General features: G+C 36.2%; 1 protein-coding gene across 1 annotated transcript in view; it reads right to left on the reverse strand.

The window, feature by feature from the left end:
* Positions 1 to 21,000, reverse strand: part of ttn.1 (titin, tandem duplicate 1) — a 141,288-nt gene that overhangs the window by 98,731 nt on the left and 21,557 nt on the right. Inside the window, exons 38-65 of the mRNA XM_056465823.1 lie at positions 20,925 to 20,969; positions 16,401 to 16,679; positions 12,393 to 12,683; positions 11,922 to 12,206; positions 10,504 to 10,788; positions 9,732 to 10,016; positions 9,353 to 9,637; positions 8,948 to 9,232; positions 6,694 to 6,984; positions 6,117 to 6,404; positions 5,546 to 5,662; positions 5,168 to 5,441; positions 4,899 to 5,082; positions 4,703 to 4,783; positions 4,340 to 4,607; positions 4,228 to 4,260; positions 3,703 to 3,912; positions 3,552 to 3,629; positions 3,439 to 3,465; positions 3,217 to 3,273; positions 3,077 to 3,121; positions 2,662 to 2,721; positions 2,277 to 2,348; positions 1,839 to 1,901; positions 1,539 to 1,619; positions 956 to 1,219; positions 650 to 739; positions 41 to 448 (exon numbers count right to left, since the gene is read on the reverse strand). Of these exons, the coding sequence (XP_056321798.1) occupies positions 41 to 448; positions 650 to 739; positions 956 to 1,219; positions 1,539 to 1,619; positions 1,839 to 1,901; positions 2,277 to 2,348; positions 2,662 to 2,721; positions 3,077 to 3,121; positions 3,217 to 3,273; positions 3,439 to 3,465; positions 3,552 to 3,629; positions 3,703 to 3,912; positions 4,228 to 4,260; positions 4,340 to 4,607; positions 4,703 to 4,783; positions 4,899 to 5,082; positions 5,168 to 5,441; positions 5,546 to 5,662; positions 6,117 to 6,404; positions 6,694 to 6,984; positions 8,948 to 9,232; positions 9,353 to 9,637; positions 9,732 to 10,016; positions 10,504 to 10,788; positions 11,922 to 12,206; positions 12,393 to 12,683; positions 16,401 to 16,679; positions 20,925 to 20,969 (5,031 nt within the window). The remainder of the gene's footprint in view (positions 1 to 40; positions 449 to 649; positions 740 to 955; positions 1,220 to 1,538; positions 1,620 to 1,838; positions 1,902 to 2,276; positions 2,349 to 2,661; positions 2,722 to 3,076; positions 3,122 to 3,216; positions 3,274 to 3,438; positions 3,466 to 3,551; positions 3,630 to 3,702; positions 3,913 to 4,227; positions 4,261 to 4,339; positions 4,608 to 4,702; positions 4,784 to 4,898; positions 5,083 to 5,167; positions 5,442 to 5,545; positions 5,663 to 6,116; positions 6,405 to 6,693; positions 6,985 to 8,947; positions 9,233 to 9,352; positions 9,638 to 9,731; positions 10,017 to 10,503; positions 10,789 to 11,921; positions 12,207 to 12,392; positions 12,684 to 16,400; positions 16,680 to 20,924; positions 20,970 to 21,000) is intronic.

Raw genomic sequence — 21,000 nt, forward strand, 5'->3', positions numbered from 1 at the left:
GGGACATATTAAAAAGCATAATTTGAAGTTTTAATAATACCTTTCTCTGGATGAGCAGGTTTTGGCTCACTGATTTTGGGGGTTGGTTCACTCTTTGGTGGAACTTGCTTTTTAGGTAACTCTGAAGGCTTAGATGAAAGCTCAACCTTTCTGACTGGTTCTTCTTTGGAAACTTCTTGGGTTGGAGGCTTTCTTGTTGGTTCAATTTTAACTTCTGATGGACCTGTTATAACCACTTGTTTAACTGGCTCAGGTAGTGTGGGTTTAGGTCGACTAGCAGGCTGTACACTTGATGGCTCGTAGAGGACAGGAGAATGATCTTTGATAGATTCATCAGGTGTTAGTCCAGAGACTTCTCTTTTTGGAGGCACAGCAGCAACAACTGCAGGTTCTGGTTTTCTATCTAGCTTTTCTTGTGGTATTTCTATTTCTTTCATCTCCACAAGAGCTTCAAAAGAACACATTTGTTAAAAAGATACTGCAATCATGGTAGAATGCAGAAGATAAAAAAGAAGATCAAGAGTTTCACATGCATTCCAAGAGCACCATTTGTGGTGTTTACAGACAACAAACAAAATACATTTTAAGACCCCTCACAAGAATGACACTCAATAATGATGTTTTTTAACTATCAAGATTTAAGAGTTACCTTTTATTTGAGCAGTGTCTGGCTTTGCATCTTTTTTAATAGCTAAAGATGATTGAGGTGCAACTTCTGGCTTCTTTGGAGCTTCAGGAACTTTTAAAGAACATCAAAAAACAAAGTATGACGTATACCCCAAAATATAAAGCAAACAAGACTTTATATTATTAAGTTAAGCAAGAGGTTCAATTGGGGACAACACATATTTTGCAAAAATACATGTACATAAAACATAAAGACATGCTGACTCACAAAACAAATGGAAAGATAACAAAAAACATAACACAGATCAATAATAATCACACACAATACCTTTGACAGAGGGTGCCAAAGCAGGCTTTGGTTCAGTCTTAGGTTCAGGCTTGGGCTCTGGCTTTGGTGTAGCTTTAGGTTCAGGCTTGGGCTCTGGCTTTGGTGTAGCTTTAGGTTCAGGCTTGGGCTCAGCCTTTGATGTAGCTTTAGGTTCAGGCTTGGGCTCTGACTGAGGTTTCGGTAAAGCTTTTGGCTCAGATTTGGGTTCAGGCTTTGATTCAGTCACTGGAGCCTTTGGTTCTGCTGTCATCTGAGATTTAGGCTCTGAGGGTGAGGGTTTTAATACATCTTAAAAGTAACACTGACACCACCATCAGTTCTCAAAGAAGAATGACAACAAACCAACATAGGAATAATAACACAAAGTCTTTCCAATCAGGATATTAAATCCCAAGATCTTAAGATTATTTGTCATACCACCATAGAAATGACAACAACATCAACAAAACATCACAAATGCAAATTACAGTTACACATAAACACACATACACAAATAATACACAAACAATTAAACTCAACATATTTAGATGTACAATCAATGTATAAAACACAGTATAGACACTGAAAACACTGGTGATAATACCTTTCTGTGTGGGTTGTTCTTTTTGCTTTGTCACCATGACAGTAGAGACTTTTTCCTCAACAGGTTTCTTGACTTCAGGTTCTTTAAAATATCATGTCATCATAGGAAAAATGTAAGTCGTAAATTTAGCATCTTCAAACCAAAGAACTACATGTATAAAAGCACATAAAGACATTCGACATGGTAACATACAGACATACGTCTTACAAATAAGAAAACAAATTTGGTTTAAATTATTTCACACAAAATACAAAGACTACAGCAGAGGACAATGTTTTCCAAGCAAAGACATAATAATACCTTTCTCGGGAACTGTAGGCTTTACAAAGGTTGTTTCAGGTTTCTCTTCTGGTTCCATCATAACTTTAGATACATAAAAGACATCAGTTTTGTTATAAAACAAAAACTGCAAGGCTTAAGCAGAGTTTATGTAGCCAAAGCAGCTATGCTCTGAGCATGACTGAACAAGCATTAAGAGAGAACATCCATGGATATATAACAAAGTACAATCACACACAAAAAACAACTGTACAACATACAACTGCACACTGACACAGAGTATAATACACAAACAGAACACCTAGACAAAGAATGAACCAAAAATCATTTTTTGTTCAGCACAGACAACATGTTGAAGGAGAAAAAATAAGCAGCTGGCTTGGCATACATAAATGTTAAGAGATAATCGAGGACAGCCATAAGCAAAATTTGCCACAAGCATTTTTGCCTGTCCAATACCTTGTTTAGGTGCCTCTTCTGTCCTTTCCACAACACGTTTTGTTACAGTCTCCTCAATGGGTTTCTTCATTTCTAATGAGAAACAAGAACATACTTTGGCATGAACATAGACAAATAAATTTAGTTTCGAACACACTGAAAGACAGACAGAGTTTACAGCACGATACCTGTGAATTAAACATGTTAATGATAAAGGATGGGAAATGATGATGTTTAATATTGTCAGTATACAAATAAATAAAGAAGGAGTACACATTAAAATATTGACAGAATATATAGAAAAAAAGAATATTAAAAGATGAAGATGAGTGAAGGAAGTTCACACAAGATGAGCAAAATGTTATGCTCTTAGTTAAAGAATCTAAGACTGTTAGGCACAGTATACCTTGCAATGAAGAGAATTCATAAGTAATGCTCTCCTCTTGAAATGTCCAGTTCTGACACTCTACCATACAATAATAAAAACCATTTGTTTTTAACAGCAATGTTGGGCTATATCCTATTAAGCTCTAATGTTAGTGTAAAGGCAAAGACTACAAAAAGAAAGAAGGAAACTAACACACAAACACATTTATGACATGACTATTAAATTAGTTGCATTTTAATTAAGCATACAATTTAGGTTTTGTTAGACCAAGCTCAATGTGGGGTGCTAATTATATTGTAATATTAGTTTATCAATCCATTCTAGAGTTGAAATTATGAACACTTAGTATATTTTAGGGACTTAATGCACTTTCTAAGGTGATTTTAAATGTTAAGAAACATCAGAAAGAAGTATTTTTAATCTGAAATAGTACCTGTAGTTTCAAACTTCTCTTCATAGTGAAATTCTGAGGATTCATCTTTTAAACAGAAGGTAACAATTGCATTGTTAAAAGATGGAGTGAAACAGCAGGACTTTGTGGACTTCTGTGCTATATATTTAGTTTAGTCTTACCTTTTAAACTAATCACAGATGATACATCAGGCACATGTATCGATGTATCAGGAAAATCTGTATAGGTCGAGATCAGTCTTAATTTAGATTTAAAGTTATTTGGTTTAGTTTTTTAAATCATTAAATATATATATTTTTTAACTTAGCAGAAATTACTTGGGGTAGGGAACAGAGAGATGGTTAATCCTTAGAAATATTTTCGTGCACAAAAAAACCACTTACCGAATGAACGTGTTCTTATTTCAAATTCTGCAAAAGAAGGTCAAATATAATTGCCGTCGACTAAACTCTAGCAAACAAGCCACAAAGTGATGCTGCTGATTTTCTAGATTTACCTTTTCCTGACAGATAAAGCTCAGCTGTACTTTTAGTTTCACCAACGGGCTCCAGGCGCGCAATCACAGAGTACACGCCTAAAAGATTTTCACTTAGGTTAGTTTAAATTGGTTTTATTCTGTATTTACAGACAAGGGCTAATGTACAAACCTTCATCTTCAGCTGTTACATTACGGATGATCATAAAGTGCCTTCGTCCCTCACACTTGAAGGTATATTTCAGGCTCTCTTTGAGCTCCCATGCATCTTTATACCAGGTGACGACTGCGTTGTCAAAAGACAACTCGCACTCAAAAGTGGCAGACTGACGCTCATTCACCACTATATTTTGAATGCGCTTGGTGAATTGAATTTGATCAGCTAGAAATAAAATAATTGGAATGATTAATTGTCTCAAAATAAATAAATAAGAAAAAGAAGAAGGACACAAGAAGAAATGTACATGTGCTTAAAAAAAGCACACACAAACATTATACCCAAGCGATTTTAAAGCATTAAGAGTATTTTTAAGAGTAGCATTTGCTAGTAGAAAAACAAGAGGTTAGTCACGTCTAGTCCTTACATAAATGAAAATTCTATTGGATGTTCCTTCTCATTCTGAAATACTGTCAATCTGTTGTTTAACATCTGTCAATATACACAGCACTACACTACAATGCATCTACACCCTCTTACCAGGTGATGGTTTTTGCACACGGTCTTGACTCTCTGTAGAAGAGGTAAATGTGCCTCAATGTGTAATATGCTAATTTAAATGAAAAGTATAAGGTCTTTAAAAGGGACTTACCCAACACTGTCAATCTGGCACTGGATATATGTGGCCCACAAACGACACGGTAATTTCCTTGGTCACTGGTCTGACAGTTCTTGATCTTCAATATTTGACGGTCTCCCACAAGCTTAATGTCATATTTATCATTAGATTCTAGCTTCTGTGTATCTTTATACCAAGCCAGTGTAATTTCTGGATAGTTGACTTTAATCTCACACTCAAACACTGCCTCTTTGTTAACTTGCGTTGTCTGATCTGTGATGTCTTTAAGCAGGGTAACAGGCTGCAAAAGCAAAAATATCATAAATTTAAGTCATCAATATATTTAGAGTAAAAACTGAAGCAGTGGTTCTTGAACTTCCCGAAGAAGGAACATACTTCACTGTTTTCCATTCTCCTCTGCAAATCAGACACAAGCTTAGCCAAATCCTCATCAAATTCTCTTCCCTGTTCACCTTCCTGATTCAGAAAACAAGGGTACTGATTAAAGCTATTTGTAGGAAATTTCTACCTCAATAAGGTGTACAAAAACACAAGATTAAGACCATCAATTAGGACAAAAAAATATATATACCGGTCTTCCACTTTCTTCACCCTTCTCCTTCTTCAGAAACTCAATAGCTTGAAGGAGACCCCGGAAGTCTGTGATGCCGTACATGCGAGCATATTTCTCATACTCTTTTGGATCTACATTTCTTAGCAACTCAACAATGTCAATGTCTTTATCTTCCTTAGGACTTTTCTGCTTTGATGGAGTCCTGAATGTAATGAAAAAGAGTGCAAGGTTATAATAATTACACAGTAGAGATTTTGAGCCTTTCTGCTGAAGAAAATCCCACTCACTTCTTCAGTTTGACCACCTCTGGCCCAGACTCTTTCTTTTCATTAACATTCAAGTCAGTGCTGCACTCAATTTCTCCATGTTTGTTGGAAGCGACACATCTGTACTGGCCAGAGTCAGATTTGGTCACCTCTTTGATCTCCAGCTTAGACTCTTGGCCTTTCTGTTGAATGTTGATGCGGCCACCGTGAGTCATCTGCCTCCATTTGCCCTTCATCCATTTCACATTGGGAATGGGATCACCCCCAACTTTTGCAATAAAGGTAGCTGTACCCTCTGTAATCCAGAATATGACGTGATTCCATCAAGTACATCAGCATTTAGCTCTTATCTACTGTACAAATGGCATATCTACACTGTTTTAAAGAAGCAGAACTTACTTTCAACAACATGAATGCTCTTGGGCTCCTCAATGAAGAACAAGTTATCCAGTTTTTTAGTTGCCTGAGGTGTTGTGGGAGCTGCTGGGGCTGCTGCAGGTGCTACACCTGCTTTATCTGAGCAATACCAGCAATGGAATTACACATTAATATATACATAAATGTATAAACATTTTGCGCATTTCTTTAAACTGTCATAAATGTGAAAAACAACAAACAACGAATGTTTAAAAAGATCCTTGGATTACTCAAGATTAAATGCACATGGGAAAATGAAAAGACTATCAAGATCAGAGTGAAACATCACAACTTAGTAATAAACTTTGCAAGAAACAGCAAGATCCATATGATTCATAGGACTTGAAAAGCAAAACAAGATTCGGAAATCAAGATGATAAAGATGCTACTTTGTACCACTTGAAAGGTTAAGAATACTACAGTATACCCAAAGGTATTAAATGAAACGCATTTAAAGTCTTCAAACCAAGAATTACGTTCGATTTTTAAAACTAAAACATTTCTTCAACTGAATGCATTCACAATGCCAGATTCATAGTAAACTTCTAATTACCTTTGATTGTGACTTTGGTCTTTGAGAATTCACTGCCAGCGTTGTTGGTTGCCTTGCATAGATAATCTCCTGCATCAGTTTTTGATGCTTGGTTTATCTCTAGGGTGGCTGTACCATCAACAAATGTCATCTTGGTGCTAGCAGAGGAAGTAACCTCCCTCCTGTCCTTCATCCACTGAATCTTCACTGGGGGAGACCCGCACACATGACAGCTAAGGTTTAGCCTTTCACCCTCACTCACTGTCATTGGTTTGAGGGGAATATCAAAGGTTGGAGGCCTTTTTTGCTCTAGATATTAAAAAAGTAAATAATTTCAGTACTTCATCTGTGCTTTATCGTGAAAATCAGGAATAATTTTAGTATTTCATCTATGCTTTATAGTAAAAATCAGGAATAATTTCAGTACATCATCTGTGCTTCATAGTGAAAATCAGGGGAAGTACATGTTTATGCAATAAAATATAATGATGCACCACAGAAAAATTCATAGAAAAATCATAGAAAAATAATTTCCAGAAATGAACATGCAAAGAGGAAAAGAGAATAAGAAATAATGCAATAAGATATTATTGACTACCTGTGATGTTAACCACCACCTGGAAGGAGGCAGTGCCAGCTTCATTAGAAGCGCTGCATGTATAAACGCCACTGTCAGTAACTGTGGCTTTCCCGAGACACATCACAGCCACATTGCTCTTGAAGGAAATGTCATAGATGTCAGAAGTGTTGATTTCTTTGTTGTCTTTATACCAGATTACAGACAGAGGTTGTGACCCAGACACACGACTCTCAAGCTTCACGGATTTTCCCTCTGCATCCTCAATATGCTCTGAGGGTTTCTTAGTGAAGGTTGGTGGAATTTTGCGCTCTGAAAAGAAAACACATTACATACACAAGGTCACTCAGATTAAATGCAAAAATCTTTTTTTAATGGAACATATTTTTGTTTCCATTAAAAAAGTATCATTATTTGCATGACATGACAAGCATCTGACATGACAAGCATCATACATTCTGTTTACAAAATAGCAGGACGTGCAGTTGTATCCACACTTGCAATTTCCCTTGTATTAATTGTTGTGCTCCATTTACAAAATGTCCCTGCCATTGCACTTTTAATCTAGCCTTTCAGACTTAATGCCTCTTAAATGGACAGCAGAGAAGGGGATCTCAAAGTAGAAATGCTGACTAAAATGTGCATATTAGATTAGTCACAGATGGTTACATGTGATTTTATGAAATATGTAATATTCAGGACTTGACATTAACACCCACCAACCTGCCAAATGTGGGTACATTTCAGTGGTGGCGGGTAAAACAGCCACGCCTACTAGCCACTTTGGCTGGTTGAAAATAATTTTTAAAATGGCCAGTGCTGGCTAGTCACTAAAGATCAGAATTATAGTTTATGATCATTTGTCAATATGCGTGCAAATGTGATCTCAGAATAGAGAAGCAGCACAACTAACTGTTAAAAAGCAGGTGGTTAACCGAGTGAAGGGTGATAAAGCAACCATGCCTAGAAAAGCAACTGGTTTCCAGCCGCTTTCGCTTTAACCATTCTTTGAAAAGATCATTAATGGGTTTAATGTTAACTGTGATCATGCACATGATCGTTCTTTCATTATCGCAAACGGTATTTTTCACCTTCCTCCTTGCTTACAGTTATTTTTAATATGGTTTACTTATCATCATTTGTAATAACATTGATGTATAGTTTATGTATAGTTAAATGGTGATCTGGCCTGGACAGACTACTGTGCAAAGTTTTATGACAAGCAAATTGTATAAATTTCAGTTGTTTTTAAAGAACATTTTTGTTGAATAAAAAGTGTGCGTGTGCAGCTATATTTTGCTTGTTTTTACACATTATTTAAAATTTGTGGCAAGGAAATAATTAGTTTGGTCTGGCCAGAGAAAAAATTGGTAAATACTTAGTGTTGAGCCCTAAAAAGTAATGTGAAATAAAACTAATTGCAACGGGACACTATGAAACCCATTTGCTAATGCTCATTGAGCAAAGTCACAACACACGAAGAAAAAGTTAAATGAAGAGGAGTCATGTTGACATAACACAAAATTTAAATCAAGTAACTTAAGCATATCAAAGTCATATCAAATTTAATACATATAAAATATATTTTCCCAACAACAAAATAATGGCTAGTGAAAATGGCAAGGGGCTAGTAACGTTGGAAAACTACTAGCCACAGTGGCTGGTGAAAAAAAAAGTTAATGTCAAGCCCTGATAATATTACAAATATTACATATTTAATAATGATTAAATATGTAATATTACATATAAGATTAAACATTAAAATATTACAATTTAAGCCATAAGTGTAAGCAGTGCACTACAAGAAGCAGTCAGTTCTACTTAATAGATTTAATGCATTTTTGCTTCAATTTTTGCTTCAATTGTTTGTGTTTGCACTAGTGCTGTTATTGTAAACTAAAAATAAAACTGAAATAAAACAAAATCTTAAGTGAGCAAGTGCTGCTTTGAAAATTAGTTGAAATGGCAAACAATAACTATGTGTAATTACAGAAAAAAATTAAAGCTAATTTGGTATGGATAAATGTTAGTTATTAATAAATATAACAGCATTATTAACAAAATATTAAATGTTTTTGTTCATTTGGAATGATAGCTATTTCCTCTGTAAATGCCTCCAGTGTTTCATTTGGACTACACATCCGGAAAATCTAATCTTAATGGGATTATAGAAGTCTTTGTGGAAGCAAAAGGAGCATAAAGAAAGTTATGGTAAAAAATGGAAAAACTGATTTTTAATTTGCAAACACATTCAAATTAACGGCATTTAACGAACCTGTCCCAAGGGTAACCAGCGCATGACAAATATCCGATCCATCTTCATTCATAACCTCACAAGAATATTTTCCAGGAGTATTCTCATCACACTCATGAAGATATTCCAAAACGCAAGTGTTTCCGATTACTTTTGTGTTGCATCTATATGAAGCATAGGCCTGTTTGCCATCCTTGTACCATGTGACAAAGATTTTTCCAATTCCAGTGAAGGAGGCTTCAAGCCTCAGCTTTTGTCCCTGCTGAAGACTCTGGTCAGTGAGCGCCTTCACAAAACGAGCCGGTCCTAAGAGGAACAATACTATATGAACATCCTTGCAAAATACTGCCTTCTTCTAAGGAGACACGAATTCTGTCCAACACTAATTATCTTTTTGGATAAAGAGCCTTTTTAAAATATACTAACCAGAGAAAGTGGTCACTTCAGCATGACAGATATCCCTTCCATAAGAATTAGACACCTCGCATGAGTATTTCCCAGGAGTTTCTTTAGTGCATTCATGTAGACATTCTAGAGTGCAGGTGTTTCCAACAACTGTAGTATTATATCTGTAAGAGGCATATAGTTGTTTGCCATCCTTGTACCAGGTGACAAATATTTTAGGAGCTCCGGTAAATGTGCACTCAAGCTTCAGGTTTTTACTCATGGCGACTTGTTTGTCCTTAAGCTTCAGCTCAAATCGGGCAGGTTCTGAGAATATGAAATAAGCGGAATTTTATTTGTCCTATGTCTGCCTGATCATGCAAGAAATCTGTAACTATGTAGACCATGATGGTATACGAACCTGTAAATGTAGTTATATTGGCATGACAGATATCAGTGCCAATGGAATTTGATACTTCACAAGAATATTTTCCAGGAGTAGCATCGTTACATTCATGGAGGCATTCCAAAACGCAAGTGTCCCCAATGACCTTTGTGTTGTATCTGTATGAGGCATATAGCTGCTTTCCATCTTTGTACCATGTGACAAACATCTTCGGTGCTCCAGTGAATGTACACTCAAGTCTCAGTTTCTGAGTGACTGGGATTGCCACATCTGTCAACTTCTTCACAAAGCGGGCAGGCTCTAAGATAAGGAGAGCATCAAATGCATTTAAATGACTTCCTCAACAACTACGACAAAAACGAGCAACATATCAACCTCTACAACATGCAGATTGCTCTTCAAATATGTGAAACTTCTCAAATTTGTCGAAGTATGCAATATCCTTCAAGCGTGCCTCAGAAAACTTGCAGATGCAAAAGCATGTTGATGAATATCCCACAACAAGCACTCAAAAAACATGCCAGCTCTCATTATAGCCTTGATACAAAACAAGATAAACTTCAATAAAGACAATTCAACAGAGCCACTTTATGAAACGTGCAAAATGTCACAGCCGCACAAACTATTGTTGCTTAAAATACCTATAATCAACCAAATATACACCATTCCAGATGACATGCGGTCCAACGCTGCAATATCAAACTATTCCTTTCATATCCATGGGCAAAATCTATGGGTATGGAACTTTTGAAGACGGGCAGGCAAGAGTCCAGTATAAATTACAAACCTGTGACTGCCACTACTTGAGCATGACATTTATCTGTTCCATAAATGTTTGAAACTTCACATGAGTATCTTCCTGTAGTCTCATTGTTGCATTCATGAAGACACTCCAGAATACAGGAGTTTGATGTAACTTTGGTGTTGTATCGATATGATGCATAGAGCTGTTTGCCATCCTTGTACCATGTGACAAACAATTTTGGAGCTCCAGTGAATGTGCATTCAAGCCTTAGTTTTTTGCTCATTGGAATAGACATATCTGTCAACTTCTTCACAAAGCGAGCAGGTTCTGAAGTGAAGAGGATTGAGATGTTTTAGTCCAGGAATTATTTATAAGCCTATAAGCCTGTAGTTATATATTAACTATAGTTATTGGTATTTTTCATTTAAATTGAGAAGGCCAAAATTAGCAGCCTCAAGGGATAGATCACCCAAACATTAAAATTTACTCATTATGTGCTCACCCGCAAATGGTTTCAAAATATTTTCCTTTTTTAGTATTTAGAAAAATGTTAGAAACCTGTAACCACTGACATCCAAAGAATGACTAATACTGAATCCAAAAAAACTAATACTATGGATTCCAATAGTTACAGATTATTTTTGCTCTAGAAAAACAAACTCAAACAGGTTTGTGAAAAGGGAGGGTGAGTAAATGATAACATAATTAATATTTTTGGTCAAACTATCCCTTTATATTTAAAATTTAAAAAATAAAAAGCTAAGAAAAGAATAAATAACTAAATACACTACTCCAGGTGACATGCAATCTGAATTGGTATTGCCTAGTTTTCACTGAGCAGTATGATTCAGATCAGTACAGTACAGTACTGGTCGGTATGGGTCACACTAATCAGGTTTGCTTTTCTACTTCCAACTTGGTAGGCATGATGTGTGGTAGAAAGTTGTAAATTGACATAATTCTCGCTCAAAGAATAACACTGAATAGGCCATTTACATATCGTGTCTGCTGCACATTCAAGTTCATTACATAAATTCTTGAAGTGTGGCAAATAGAAAGGAACAGCACCGCATGTGCTTTCCACATGTTTTTTATGAAGAGAACAGCCACAGAAACAACAACAATGGAGGACATAATGCAAATCCTGTTCTTGATTCATGGTATGTGGTAGTTTGTCACAAGAAGTTGGCAAGCTTTTTTCAGTATGGTTTATTGCTGCATAGTATCATTGTGTTAAGGTGTCAAAAACGACCCTTCCTGTGTTGCCCTTCTACAGCATGTCTAGCTCCACCATTTTGAGGAACCTATATTGGCACTTCTGACTCTGTGGACCTCTGTTGAAATGGATGGAAATACCTTCCATACTTTATTATTTTGAACCATACAGCTCAGTGGAAATGGGCCATATGAGTATAATTGTTTGAAAGACTAGCAGGCAAGTGTGCGGCATAATTACAAACCTGTGACTGCCACTATTTGAGCATGACATTTATCTGTTCCATAAATGTTTGAAATTTCACATGAGTATCTTCCTGTAGTCTCATTGTTGCACTCATGAAGACACTCCAGGATGCAGGAGTTTGATGTAACTTTGGTGTTGTATCGATAGGACGCATAGAGCTGTTTGCCATCCTTGTACCAAGTGACAAACAATTTTGGAGCTCCAGTGAATGTGCATTCAAGCCTTAGTTTTTTGCTCATTGGAATAGACATATCTGTCAACTTCTTCACAAAGCGGGCAGGTTCTGAAGTGAAGAGGATTAAGAGGCTTTAGTCTAGGAAATCATTTATAGGCCTGTATATTAGAGATTTCCAATTCCAAGGTTATAATTACTGATAACTTTTATTAAAATTGAGAAGCCCAAAATGAATAACTAAATAATCATCAAATAAAATATGTACAGCATTACCGAAATCCATAGTATACAAACCAGTCACTGCAGTCACAGTAGCATGGCAAATTTCTCTTCCGAAGGCATTTGAAACTTCACAAGAATATTTCCCTGTGGTGGTGTTGTCACATTCATGAAGGCTTTCCAGAGTGCACGAGTTATCTGTGACTGTTGTATTGTATCTGTACGATGCATAGAGTTGTTTGCCATCTTTGTACCAGGTCACAAACAATTTCCGGTCTCCAGTGAATTTGCACTCAAGTGTCAACTTTTGGCTCATTGGGATGGAAATGTTGCTCAGTTTCCTCAAAAAGCGGGCTGGTTCTGATGCTGTGAGAAACAGTACAGCTAAAGTTATATTTCTAAAAATGGAAGATTGAAGGTATAAAATTTTGTTCCGAAGGCATTATATCTATTCACCATAATGAGCCTCAAGTATTTCAATACAAGGTCATAATTACAAAAATTCATGTTCAACGCAGTAACTATCATGTGATTTAAAGAATCACAATTTTTTGAAGAACACTGACATCCATATTTCTATTGCTCTTGTGGACATTTCAGTACAAACATAGTTTTCCATTCCTCTGCCATTTTCATACAATTCTTCATTACACGTAAGAGGTAAAACTTTGAAGAACAACATGAGGTTGTGTCACTTGAGCGGTGCATGTGGCTGGTGATCCAAGAATCAAAGTGCCAAAAAAATGTGTGTGTCATACTTCATTCATTCATCCATCCAAAACAATTGAGGTTCCAGTAAAGTCAAGATGTCAAGAAGTTGACAATTATCCAACAAAGAAAGAGACTAAAAACTTTCTTTTCCAAGATCAATGGCACAGGATTGAATGACTCTATTTTGAAGGTTTTTCTTTCATTGAAGTTTCTTCCAAATGCAAGATTCTCTTGAGTTCTCTTCAATTTCACCACTATTTCAATGAAGTTGGGTAGATTCTTCAGAAAGACAAAGAACGTTTTAAGAAGATAAAGAGATTTTTTGGGATTTCCAAGAGTGATACCAAGGCGCATTTCAATTAGGTTTTACCAGAATCCAGTCAAGATATCCATTATTCATAAACCAAGAAAACCACCATTGTTTTCAACATCCACAACAAGATGATGAAGCAAGGCAAATGAATCCCAATGAAGCTTTTCAACAATCACATACCATGTAATGCCAATGTATCTCTGGACAGAGGCAAACACGAATAAAACAATACAAGCTGTGATATTCAGATATACAGACAATGAAAGAGTGAACAAAAATGTTCAGATAGCATAGATCCTGCACCCTTGTGCCAAACTTTAACTACAAGAGAGGCTGAACAACTAACTATGATCCAGCAATATTCAACACAAATTACAGTACAAACCTAAAGACCGGTTTCTACAGAAATCCACTGGCCTTGAAGATGTAATGCAAAAAAAACTGTCAAAATGTTTACGAAATAGCCTAATATAATCCAGTGTGTGCAAAATGAAAGTTATTTATAATATTATGTGGTCAAGAATAAACACGAGTTGTATGAGTGATCAATATCTCCTAAAGTGATGTATAAGCTGAGTGAAAGTTCAAAGCATTTACAATTCAGAAGTTGTACTGTACTTTAACCCTTAACTATATTGCACTGGAGTTTTTAATTTCAGATTTTTAAAAATAGTGATATTGCAGGTCAACCATGAAAATGTAAACGTCAAAATAAGTCATGGCAACAGCAATTGCTTAATTGTCTGAAAGCACTGTTAACAGTTTTAGCTAGCTTTTGTAGCCCGCGCTGCCTGTTAGTAACACACATGTTAGTGCTTGGAACCTGAAGCGATTATTCTTCTTGTCTTTCTCAAGCATACTAACCTCTTACGATAGCAACTGATTTTGAGGCAATTTTTCCAACTTCGTTTGATAGGGTATATTGGTACTTCCCAAAATCAGAACTTTCAAGAGGACGTTCCTCCAAACACTCAATTAAATCTTCAAAAATTGTTTTGTCAGGATTGGCAAATCTCTTACTCTTCAACACGTTTATTTCATACGGGGCAGTACCAATGAGCTCACTTCCAAATAAAGCATTGGTCACCTTCTCTACATCCAGCATTGGTAATTCTTTTGTGATGGAGGGGGTTTCTGAGAATAAAAATTAAATGGATTTCAGCAAAACCATATTTAAAATCTCTCTCTGTCACTATCAATAGTACTGATCGTCTTTATAACAATGACTAAAACAACTTTAGTAGCTATCTTCATTCAGACTATGATTTCTATTGTCTAATAAAAAAATAATTCACATATTATGTTATTTTTTATGTTTTTTATGGGGCCCATCCTTCACTAACCCTTACTTTGTGTATAAAAACATCTGCATATAAAGCTCAAGAGCCTGCAATGGTATAAATATGGCTGCTTTATTGTTGGCAAGTCATAAGCTGTTTTGATTCTAAGAAATGCAAAGTGTGTGGAAATAATTTACTGGGTAGGTGGTGAGGTGCTGTATAACCAGCATTGTCATCATCCATACCATTTTACATACACACACACACACACACACACATACACTAAAGCACATGACAAATGAAATAACAAACAACACATATTTTTGTAATGTATGTTTTTCTGCACAGGAATTCTTCTCTGTCACAAAAGAAGAGTTTAGTCCATATTCTTTATAAGAAAAGCAATAAGTCACCTAAATTTACAGTATACTATTTGTAATTTTTTATGTTATCAATTTTCTTTCCTTCCTACTTCCTTCCATGCTGATCGTATTCTAGTTTCCTAATTTCCCAAATACTCTCTTGTGATTTGTTAATTTTCTGCTCATTTTCCATATTTATGACAATCAGTTGGGTGAACTTAAGGCCCTGAATACAAAAAGATAAAAAACACTTTTGTGCCAACTTGCAAAAAAATGTTTTTGGGACCTGAATATGGATCAAATCCATAAATATTCTCTACATATACAGTTGAAGTCAGAATTATTAAACCCCCTGAATTGTTAGTCCCCCTGTATTTTTTCCCCAATTTCTGTTTAATGGAGAGAAGATTTTTTTTCAACACATTTCTAAACATAAAAGTTTTAAGAACTAATTTCTAATAACTGATTTATTTTATCTTTGCCATAATGACAGTAAATAATATTTTACTAGATATTTTTTAAGACACTTCTATACAGCTTAAAGTGACATTTAAAGGCTTTATTTGGTTAATTAGGTTAACTAGGCAAGTTAGGGTAATTAGGCAAGTTATTGTATAACGATGGTTTGTTTTGTAGACAGTTGAAAAAATATGGCTTAAAGGGGCTAATAATTTTGACCTTAAAATAGTTTTAAAACAATTAAAAACTGCTTTTGTTGTAGCCAAAATAAAACAAATAAGACTTTCTCCAGAAGAAAAAATATTATCAGACACACTGGTGAAACTTCCTCGCTCTGTTAAACATCATTTGGGAAATATTTTAAAAAGAAAAAATATTTCAAAGGGGGTTTATTATTCTGATTTCAATTGTACTTTGCCTAACCAACAGCATAAATTTAGTGAATGAGCAGGAAAATGTCACAAGACTACAAACAAATAAATCCCCAATTATAATCCAATGTGCACTCAGAGTATTTGCTAATCTGTATTGAATATGCATTACAAATATTTACAGCTAGTTTACATATCAGAGACAATATCTGCCCTTTTCAGAAGTGATTTACAATTGGGAAAATCTAAAAAGTGTCATTTAAATTTCTAGTTCAGCAGAAATAATGTTTCACAGGGGATTGGGTGTATTAATTAAGGCATAACAAAGACAACAATAATCAAAAGAAGAGCTCGAAAGATTGGAAGATTTCTGTCTTTAGTGATTTAATAATCACTAAACACTCTGAAAGAATTGAAGACGCATCATATATTGCTTATATATGAATACAAAACGTACACAACTCATACAGACGAGTGCAGATTGGATTTCAACAAGAATGTCAAACAAACACTGAACCCTGAAAATCAGAATTCTTTGTTAAAGGGTTGTAAAGCAAAGCATATAAAATTAAAACCAGTTCACTCACCAGTGATGTTCAGCTGAGCAGAACAGGTGTCACTACCGTGTTTGTTTGAGGCACGACAGCTGTATTCACCAGTGTCATCTTTTGTTGGGCTGAGGAGCTCCAGGGATGATGTGGTTTGCCTGCTGATGATCCTGACCTTGTCGCTCTGTCTAATCTCTGAGCCAGACTTGAACCACTTGAAGGTGACATTGGATGTCTCTTCGATCTCGCATTCAAACTTCACTGGGTTGCTAATGTTGCTCTCCGTGTTACAAATCTTCTTCTTGAAAACTGGAGGCACTGAATTTTAAGAGATAAATACAAAATAATTAATACACTGAGAATAATATGACAATTGTTTTCAGTGATATCAGAACGCATCAAAGATGGAAAGGGAGGAACGATGGTTATCCTAGGATGACATGGAAAAAAAAAATAATAATAATTTGAACATAAACAAAGAAGAGTCACACATGACAAGGTCATGCTTGAAGAAGATGAAAAATGTGCCATTACATTAAAAGAGGGTGGAAAGAAGGTTGAGCACACATAGTGTTCTGAATGCTGAAAAAATCTTGGTGAGAAACAGGGAGATGATGTTGCAGGTGCCCACTAGTTAATTAGTGATGGTCTGAATGGAATTGTTAAGAATTATTTATCTCATCAAATATGATAAAATCCACACAAGCCAACCTCTTGAGAAAACAGTGAGCCTTGATGATGATGAAATCTTGCCAGCTTCACTCACAGCTTCACAGGTATATTCACCTTCATGTTTCGTCTTTATAACTTTGTTGATTACAAGCGTGTAAGAGTCACTATCTTTCAAACATTTGAACTCTTTGCCAGATTTGATTAATACTCCATTTAAAAGCCAGTTCACACTTTTTACACCTTTTATTCTTCCAGAAAATGTAACCTTAGAATTCTCCTCTGCAGTAATGTTGTTTAATGGTACTTCAAAAAACAGCTCTTTAGGTTGTTGCTTAATTGAAATATCCTCTGTTATATCCCATCCTCCTTTGTCTTCCTGATCAAGAACTTTCAAAGACTCTTCAACAGTGATCTGACTGGTATGTACATCAACTGTTATATCTGAAACACAAACATCTCTCTTAAAATGTTCAACTGATCCTGATTTTATTTCACTACGTTCAGTTTCAATGAAACTGTAGCTCTCCATTTTGGATTCAACAGTCTTCTGAGTTTCATGGTGACTTGACTCAAGAATGGAAATAGGCTTTTGAGTCATTGCAGATTGGGAAAATATTTTAGATTCTGTTTGAAGAGCAGCAGATTGCATCTTCGGTGTTGCAAATACTTCTGCCTTCTCTGATATAACTGCTGAGGATAAAGGATAAGAAGATGCTTTGCTAACATGCAATCTCTCAGGTCTGTCAAGTGTTAAGATGTTTGAATCTTCAGAACTGAAGACGGGGCTCTCTTGATTAAGCATAGAGTAAAATGCAGCATGAAGCTCATTTTTAAGAGTTGCTGTCTGAGGGTATTCTCCCTCCAAGGCAATTGTAATTTCCATGGGTGGGCCAGCTGTTGTGATAAGGTAAGTGAACATCATGAATTTCAATTCCATCCGCACCTTTACCTCAATTATTTCTACAACTCCTAAACTTTGTACAACATCTGCCAAAATTAAAGGCTGATCACAAGCTACAGCAGACTTGAGCGTCATTTTCAGCTGTTGTTTGATGTCCAAGCTGTGTGATTTTGGTACTGGAATTACAAAAGTAAGCTCCTTTGGAAGAGTTCTGCTTTCCTGAGATTCACTTACAAAAATGGGTTCTAATGGCTGACTTGTAATGTTTATTTTACTTTCCTCTGATCTGGTAAAACCCTGAGACGTTTCACCTGTCAGGGTATGTTTTTCCACCACATGCATTGACTGCCTTACAGATTGGCCTTCTTGAATCTGAACTGCAAAGTCTTGCTCTGCAGCCTCAAGAGCAAGACAACTTTCTGTTGAAATGGCCTTTTCTTCTACATGAATAGGCTGAACCGGCAGTTTTGGCTCTACATCTGCCATACAAGTGAATTTATCAACTGCTTGGAAACTGTCTGTAAGACCCTCTTCTATAGCATGAGACACAGATATAGATGCTGCATGCATGTTATTCCACCAATCTTCTTTCTGCACAACTGCACTATGCGGTTTGACTTCACTGACAATGGGGCTTTCCTTTAAAAGCAAAACAGGCTGTGAGACAACCTGAAGAACACTCAAGGGTTTAGCTTCTGTTTTGTGATCAATCTTAAGACCTTCTACCATCATATCAAGGTCTTTGACATAATCTGATGTTAGTTCTACTCGCTCTTCTTTAGTTGCTAGACATTTACGGTCTTTTTCTTGCCTCTGGATGGCTTTCTGTTCATCTGGCTTTTCAATTGAAAGTATCTCCTCTTTACTTAACATTATTTCCGACTGCGCAAAGGGAAGATGTAATTGTGCAGGAAGCTCTTCCCTGGGTATTCCAACCATTGTGTTATCATTGGATGCAAACTGTGTTACATGTTGACAACTAGCAGTTTTCTGGTCATCAGTGGAAACTGCGTGCAAATGAAGTGCTACTTTTCTGGCATCCATCTGCTCCAGTCCTAGCTTCTCACTAGTAAAGTTTTCCTCGGACAGAAAAGTGTCTTGGTCACTGATAAGCTGTAAATGAAGCACCTGATTCAATTGCTTCTGTGAACAGACTGAGGTTGGTTGCTCCAGGACAGGTATCTCAGTGGCTTTGTCAGCTTGAAACTCTTTATTTTCTTGAGTAATCAGAGCTGATTTTAACATTGGATCTTTAGATAGCTGAGCAGTTTCCTCGACTGGTCTATGCATTTTAAAGATTTCTTCTTTTATAAGAATGTGCTTAGTATCACTGACTGATGTAAGCACTGGTTCGGTTTGTTCCTTTTCAACCAAACATTGAGTGGAATTCATGGTTGCTAGCTCTGAAGTATGAACTTCTGTAAGCACTACATTCTCTGATGAGGTTGCAGTATATAATAACTTAACACCTTCGGTGACAATGTAGCTTTTCTCCTCTTCGGGACTTTTAATCTGTATGCACTGCTCTTGTGGAATTGTCAACTTCATTTCAACTTGAGGACCACTAACAATAACCCCCTGCTCAAAAGTTGTGTGCATCTTTTCTTCCTCACTTTTTATCAGATCCTCAGATTTTATTATACAAATAGGTGTAATACTTTCCGAAACGGCAGACATAAGATTTGAGGTCTCCTCAACACTCAATTCAAGCTGCCTGACTTCTGGACTAGCGATCCTTTCACAGTGCTGTTCAGTAAATCCTTGATTTTCTTGAACAGCAGAAGTCATTGTAGTCATTTGCTGCTGTCTTAGAGAAGTTGCCACCATTGACGTTGTCTGGGCAGAGCAAGGTTTTACATTCTCCTGCACATGGTGAGATTGCAACACTGCTGCTTGGTGAGTCACCTGCTCTGTGTGCAGACTGGCTGCAGATATGTCAAAAGCATGCAATGTATCTATCTGCTCACTTATAAGAGTTTGCCTGTCTTCAGTGGCAATGGCAAGATCCATTTTGTGTTCCTGCTGAAGGGTAGTTGTGACCTCAGAAGGGCTGACACTATATGATTCAGTCTCTAAGAATGCGATAAGTTTTGCACAGCAAGATTGTTCTCCATAAGGATTAGTTGCTTTACAAGAGTAAGTACCACTGTCACTTTTCTGAATGTCCAATATTTTTAAATAGCCAGATCCATCTGCATTGTTCACAATGATGCAATACTTACTAGGCTGCATATGATTGCTGCCTCTGTACCAATAAACATCAGGAAGTGGAGAGCCTGCTACGGTGTATTCAAAGAGTGCCTGGCTCCCAACAGCGCACTGAATATGCTCAATTTCTTTGATGAAATATGGAGGCTGGCCTATAGTTTCTACTTGTTTCTTTATGTCTTTCACCTTTACATGGAGAAAAGATGTACATGTTGACTTGCCAAATCGGTTGCTTGCTGTGCAAGAGTACTCTCCCTCCAGTTCTTTAGTAATCTGAGTTATAACAAGGGTGTGTTCTTCCTTCTCTTGGACAAATGTATAAAATGAAGAGGAATTTATGAGATTTCCATTGTGGTACCACTGAATAATTGGCTTAGGAAATCCAGACACAATCACAGTAAACTTAGCTGTCTCTCCTAAAGCTGCGAACTCTGATGAGAATTTAGTTATAAAAACTGGCTTTCCTGGCTTTTTCTTTATAGACTCTGAAAATAATTTAGACTCTGGCTGGAGTTCAAATGTTTGTTCTTTCAAATGAAGACTTGTTGCGCAAGAGTCCTCCTCTGTTGGTATAGGCAAGGTAGAAAACACTGAATAAAAAAATGAAAGATTCAAAAAAATTGATGTAACACATACACAATATATAAATAAATCACTTTGTTAGGACTGGAAAAATCCTGCAAAGATGTATTACATTTGTTTTTTTTACAAAAGTATGCGCAACAAAAATTACTAAGTCTCAGAACAAAATCAAATCAAGTAAAGAAGTCACCATAATTTACCTTTAGCTTCCTCTTCATAACTGGCCTCCTCATCCACTGTAGATACTGTGAAAACACAAACCAATATTAGATATAT

This window comes from Danio aesculapii, chromosome 9, assembly GCF_903798145.1.
Source record: "Danio aesculapii chromosome 9, fDanAes4.1, whole genome shotgun sequence".
NCBI classification, from domain to species: domain Eukaryota; kingdom Metazoa; phylum Chordata; class Actinopteri; order Cypriniformes; family Danionidae; genus Danio; species Danio aesculapii.